The sequence below is a fragment of the Gossypium hirsutum genome, chromosome D10 (genome assembly GCF_007990345.1).
Source record: "Gossypium hirsutum isolate 1008001.06 chromosome D10, Gossypium_hirsutum_v2.1, whole genome shotgun sequence".
Taxonomy (NCBI): Eukaryota; Viridiplantae; Streptophyta; class Magnoliopsida; order Malvales; family Malvaceae; genus Gossypium; species Gossypium hirsutum.
In genome coordinates, this window is record NC_053446.1 from 65,452,758 (window position 1) to 65,459,698 (window position 6,941).

Consider the following 6,941-nt stretch of genomic DNA (forward strand, 5'->3'; position numbering starts at 1 on the left):
TGGCTTCATCACTCTTTTATGAATGTTACCTTGCATGTTAGTATTTCTCAATTTTATAAATTACGTATTTGTGAAATTCCATTTTTATTTTCCATGCATAAATTACGTATTTGTTGACACTACAGATCTAGTCTGCCAATCTAGACCTGGTTCTTGGCCGTCTTCCGTCTATGCTCAATCAGCAATTTATCCCATGGCACATAGTGCAGCCCAGGTTTTACCTCATTCTTTTATATATTTTACATTCATACAAGAGTAATTTTTGTCTTTTTACATTTCAAATAAAACCATTTTTATTTTATTTTATACATGTTGATATTTGAAGTCATGACATTAGCATATATAAAATCTCAACTTTACCACTACTGCAAATGTTTCACCTCACTGAATTAGTGTCAATTGTACATTGAGTCGGTTAGAGAAATAACATATATTCTTACAAGAATTCTTTTGTCTTTTTTCATTTTAAATTATAAATGTTGAGATTTGAAACCATACCATTAATATATATAAAATCTCAATTACTAATATTATTACACAATCAATGCTTCATTTTAAATTTTTTGTACATATTAATATTATTAAACAAAAGTTTTCACCTACACATATTACATATTTTATTTTGTTCATATTGCATATGTTATTTTTAAATAAAAAATTATGTTATTTTTGATGTGTTTTAAAATGCAAATCTAAGTTTTAAAATCGTAATTTTGACATGTAAAAATTTTAATATACTTTTAACAACGTAATAAAATAGTTGTCGTGACATCACTATCGAACTATTCTAGATGGCAAAAATGAGAGTTTAGTACAGCCAAGTGGTAAAAGAATTGAATTATTAGCTTCTTTTGAGGGGTCAGAATTAAAAAGAAAATAAACATCAAATTACAAGTTTACAAGTTTGTTTCTAGTAACAGTGGATAATATAATTGCCTTAAGTTCATCCACTTATAAAACCTTTGTATGGGTTGCTTCTCTCTCTTTTCCCTCCCAGCTTATGACTTGCAGTCTGTTTTGCCTACAAGAACATCTCTTTATCTTCTATAGCAAGCTGCTCACATAAATATTTTGATATTTTTTTTGGTGATGATTACAGGCTATTTATTATGTGGAAAGGGGGAATCTGTTTTTGTGGCGGCACATACATCTGCTGGAAAGACAGTTGTAGCAGAATATGCATTTGCTTTGGCATCAAAATTACGTTATTTATTTTGGTTTTTTGCTTGTAAATCTATAGACGTTTTGATTTTTTGTTAGCTGGAGATGTGACAAATTGCTCACATTGATTAAGAACCTCAGGCCATATCTTTTTTATTTTCAAGTTTCTGAAGTTCTATGCCGAATTTGGTTTAGTTTCAAGATTTTTGATAAGTTTTCATGTCATGCAGCATTGCACTAGAGCTGTGTATACGCTTTCAAAAACGCCACAAATAAGCGCCACTAAAAAACCTATTTTAGTGTAGTGGTAATTGGATAGTTACCTAATAGTTAACTGCTCTCACTTAATACATAAACAAAAACTTGCTTAACTTGTACATAAAAGAAAGCTAACATACTAGCTATTACATCAACACAAATCAATCAAATCATCCTACTAACTTTGCTATCAAATTACAAAAGAACTAGACAAAGTTACATAGGAACAAAACACTCAAAATAAGTTGCTGCATTCGGACTAGCTTCATTTCTTCACTTCAGAACAATGTTGCTGCTTGACAGAGCTGAATTTTACTGCTGGTCCTTTGTTGCAATGCAGGCCAAAGCTTAACAAATATCAACTCCAATAGCTCTACCATGAAACTAACCCAATCTAGCTTGAGAATGAAAACTGTCAAAGGTTGCCTCCAGCTCCATGTGTTTATCCCACGAGTTTTGAGATCTGTTGCAAATTCTGGATTTATATAATCCCATTGATAAATATGAGAAAAATGGTGAGGATGCTGAAAATCATTATATCAACATAAAATCATGATAATAAGTCAAAGTCAAAGGTAATTACTTCTCCACCAAGACTGAATTGCCAGAACCCAAGATTACTTTGACTTTGTGTTGACAAATCTGTTGGCAACTTGCATTGTAACTAAATATCAGTTCAAACACTTGCATAAATCAAGCATTCAGTAAATAAATTGAAGGTCTTACAGCTCAGGTGTTCCTCCTTGTAAGGCTAAAGCTCCAATTCAGCAGTGGCATTCCCAAAGATTTGTCATTCCCTAATCTTACATCAACACAGAAGCAAAGGATATAAGAAAAAACAATCTCACAAATAACCAATCTTTCTAATGAATCAAGATATGATTGAAGGAAAATGCAGCAAGTATTGAGATACCAGATGATACCAACGCTGGAACTAAACAATGAAGAAGAACCGAGTCCACCATTGGTCCTATGAATTAAAAAAAAAAACCAACCAATAACAAGTCAATTGTCAGTAAGAATTAAGTATGAATTTTAATATCTGAATTTTGGTACCCACAAAAATCCCCCATGGATATTTTATCAACTCCAAAGCAGAATCATTTTGCTACTGTATTGAAATCTCCAGTTACTATTCAATTTTCCTCCAAATTAATTAATATATATGGAGAATTTCCTTCTTGGACAATATATGCTATATCTACAAAAGAACACAGACACGACGGGGTAATGAAGATGAGAAAAATAATAGTAAGCAACAATCACAACTGTTGAACAAATTTCCAATTTGATGTTTCATAAATTATGCTTTTAACATTTACAATGTGGAACTACAAGGTTTCAGTTTGGTAAAGCACCTTCTAGAAGACAAGTAATTTATAACGCAGAGCAAGTTTAGATTCATCCTGGTCGGTTTTAATTAATTAAAGCACTTCATTTTCTATCACTAATTTATAAGTTGAAAATTTACTATTAACAATTGTGGAAAACTGAAAATTTTATCATAATATGAAAAAATGAGATGAAAATGAAACCCCTACCTATGCATTTGGATGACATTATTTAGAAGTTGAAAGTCCTCAAAAGCAGAGCCAAAGATGGAAAGAAATACAAACTATTTCAATCTTTTAAGTCCTCCATCCCTTTCTTCATCATCATGGCTAAAGCTTCTTTAGTCCCCAGCATGTTTCTTTTCAGTAGCATCTGTATATCTGTAGCATCTGTATCATCTGTATCATCTATAGCATCTGTAGCATCTGTAGCATCTGTAGCATCTATATCATCTGCATCCACGTAAAATACATGAACACCACATCTCTCCACCTTCATGTCTACATCTTCATCTTCTAGACCCCAATTTCTGATGTAGAATTCAAATGATGCCTCCTCATAATTCTGGTCTTCTTTAACCATGTCGATGCTAGATAGAATAAACACGTGATCACCCATGCACTTCTCTGGCTCAGGAAGCTTGAACAAAGATATTACACTTCCTAGCTTTTCATAACCACCACCACCATTGCCACTACCAGCGGCTGTAAGTTGGTACTCACAACTACAATCAAGTAATCGATGGCAGTCAGTGAGATCAATCACAAGGCAGATAGCAAAAACCAAAAATCTGCTCCCACTACCCCCATTTGGGGCTATCTTCAAACTTAAGGAAGAATTCATGCCCTGGCACTTGAATATATTTGCTGAAATTTTGTTTCCTGGGAAACAACAAATCAATCTTTGAAAGTTACCACGCCGTTTTTCCCTACCATATCTCGCTGCCCATTTCTTAGCTAGAGATCCAATTTTTAGCATGGCATTTGCCTCAATGTTATTAGTTGACTCTTGATTCAAGTTGAAACAATTAAAGAATAGCATCAAAAACATATAATCATCATCTGATGAATCAAACTGATATAAATTTTGATCTGCAGAGGAAACTCTTCGTAATAATATGCAGTCATGTTCAATAAAGTCGAGCAGATATGGTGCAAACTCTGAGACTTTGACGGTCTTGTAACGATCCATCTGCATATACCTAAGGCTTTCAAAGCTCAAGCTTGGTGAGGGCACATCAACAGTAGGAAATTTAATGATTGGACAACCACTAAGATGTAGAGAAAAAAGGGATTTCAACTTTGAAATATTGCTTGATACATCTTTTACCATTGAGTTTGTCAAGGTCAACCGATGAAGTCTGTCGAGATGCTCAATGAAATCAGGTACTTCTTTTATTCCGGTTTCTGATAAATCTAACTCATAAAAGTTATTTGGGATCTCCGGAAACTTCTTGAGACTATGACATCCCTTAAGGCGAAGGGATTCAAGTAATGTCAAATGGGTGAGGGAAGGAAGTTTAACCAAACTTTCGCAATTTTCACAGTCAAGTTTTTCAAGGTTGAGGGCTCCTAATAAATTAGGGATCTTCTTTAAATTTTTGCAACTGAAAAGGTTAATTTCCCGTAAATGAACAAGATCCTGCACATGATGAGAACATAAAGTAGTTAGAGCATCATTTACTTGGACTCTATCAAAATAAAAATATATATTTGATGTATTGGGTGTATTAATTCACCCACCATTGTGTCTTTTAAAAAATAGAATAAAATCTTTTATATATATTTTTAAATTTAATAAAAATATGTTATTTAAATGCTATATCAATTATAAATTCTTTCTCCACTACACCAGAATAGGCCTTTAATGGCGTCTATAGTGGCGTTTTAACACAAAACGTCGTAAAAAACTGAGCAATGGCGGCGAGTGCTAAAAAATGCCGTAAATTATAGGCAGCAGCGACGATTTACCAAAAGCGCCGCAAAAGAGTTAGGTAAACGGCTCCGTTTTCTTTGTCAGCTTCAAAGACATTAGTGGCGCTTTAAACAAAACGCCACAAATGTGAAGCATTAACGGGGCTTTTAAAGAAGCGCCACAAAACTGATTAATAGACGACGCCGTTTTGATTTACGTTTTATTGCATTAGTGGCGTTTATAAAGAATCGCCGCAAAAGATCATGTATTAGCGGCGCTTTCCACGAAGTGCCACAAAAGTTCTTACCGAATGACGGCATTTTCATGTTGAGTTTTAGACACAATAGTGGCGCTTTTATGGAAGTGCCGCTGAAGTCAATCATTAGCGGCGTTTTAGAGGGAGCGCTGAAAAATGTCATAAGCATGCGCCGTCTTAGGGACAATAGTGGCGGCGCTTTCCTGAATCGCCACAAAAGATTTTACCGAACGAAGTCGTTTGGATCTTGTTGAGTTTTATACACAATAGCGGCGCTTTAGAGAAATCGCCGCTAAAGTCAATCACTAGCGGCGCTTAAGAGGAAGCGCCGCAAAATGTTTTAAGCATACGCCGTCGTTTCCTGTTGTGCTTAGGGACATTAGTGGCGCTTTGCGAGAACGACAACGTTTTGTTGTTAAGGTTTAGTTACATTAGCGGCGCAACTTTATAAACGCCGCAGATTTCAAGCATTAGAGGTGCTTTGTGTTAAGCGCCGCAAATATATTTAAGGAAACGGCTTCGTTTTGTTGTGGAGGTTTAGAGACATTAGTAGCGCTTTATTGTAAGCCCCACAAGTAAAAATAAATTTATTTTAGGTTTAAGTGTTTAGTATTTAAGGTTTAATTTTTATAGTTTAGGGTTTTAGGATTTATGAAGTAATGTTTATTATATTAGGATTAGAGTTTTAAGTTTAGAGTTCATGATTTACCGTTCATGGTTTATGGTTTAGTGTTTAGTGGTTAGGAGCATAGGATTTAGGGGTTATAGGCTTAGGGTCTAAGGGGTAGTGGCTTTGGGTTTTGGGCTTAAGGGTTTCTAGGTTAGGGGGTTAGGGGTTCATGGGCTTTAGTGGTTTAGGGTTTATGATTTATGGTTTAAGGTTTAAGATTTATGGTTTTAGGGTTTATAATTTATGATTTACGATTTATGGTTAATTTAGGGTTTATAGCTTAGGGTGCATGTTTAGGGTATAAAGTTTAAGGTTTATGGTTTAGTGTTAAGAGTTTAGTGTTTACGATTTATGGTGTAGGTTTATGGTCGAGTGTTTATTGTTTTGGGTTTAAGAGGTTAAAGTTTAAAGGTTACGGGTTTAGAGTCTAAGGGTTAGGGGCTTATGGTTTAGGGTTTAAATTTTAATTTTCCACATTTAAGGGTTATGCTAAAAACATAGAAAAATATATGTTAAAAATAGAAAAAAATAAAATAGTACTATTTAAAATAATTTGAAAATAATTTTAAGTTTGACCAGTAGTGGCGTTTTTCTTGAAAACTCCACAAATATTCATTGAAATGTAGCAAAACGGTTTCGTTTTGTTTGATTTTTTAGTGGCGTTTTTACTAAAATGCCGCAAAAGGAGTTATATTAGTGGTGTTTCTACGAAAAATGCCGCAATTATGTTTTTTGTCTTTGTTAAATGTTGTCATTTTTATTTACGTTTTTAGTGGCGTTTTTGCCAAAACGCCGCAAAACGATATGTGTTAGTGGCGTTGTTAGGTAACACCACAATTATGTTATTAGTCTTCTGTAAATGTTGTCATTTTTATCTACATTATTAGTGGCATTTTTACGAAAATGCCGTAAAAGGTTATGTGATAGTGGCGTTTTTATAAAAATGCCGCAATTATGTTACAAGTGTTCGCTAAACGTTGTCGTTTTTATCTACGTTTTTAATGGCATTTGTACTAAAACGCCGGTAAAGGATATGTTTTAGTGGCATTTTTATTATAAACGCCGCAATTATGTTTTAAGTGTTTGCTAAACGTTGTCGTTTTCTGTCTAGGATTTTTTAATCCGTTAGTGGCGCTATTTATAAACGTCGCAAATTTTAATTGAACTAACTTAAACGACGTCGTTTGTTTAGCGCTGAATTTCCTTAGTTCTCCCCCACTCTGATTTCCCTAATTTCCCATTTCCTATCCCTCCAACTTCCCCGATTTCATTTCCCCCCAATTCATTTTCCCCCAATTTCCCGGATTTCATTTCCCCAAATCCCCAAATTCCCAAATTCCCTCTTGTCAT

At 34.2% G+C, this 6,941-nt stretch overlaps 1 protein-coding gene across 1 annotated transcript; it reads right to left on the bottom strand.

Moving 5' to 3' along the window:
- Positions 1–3,039: 3,039 nt before the first annotated feature.
- On the bottom strand, positions 3,040–6,941 carry LOC107934968 (disease resistance protein RPS4B-like). Its single transcript, XM_016867494.2, has 2 exons — positions 6,849–6,941; positions 3,040–4,392 (listed from the first exon to the last, which is right to left on the bottom strand). The coding sequence occupies exons 1-2, from the start codon at positions 6,939–6,941 to the stop codon at positions 3,040–3,042; spliced, it is 1,446 nt and encodes a 481-aa protein (XP_016722983.2).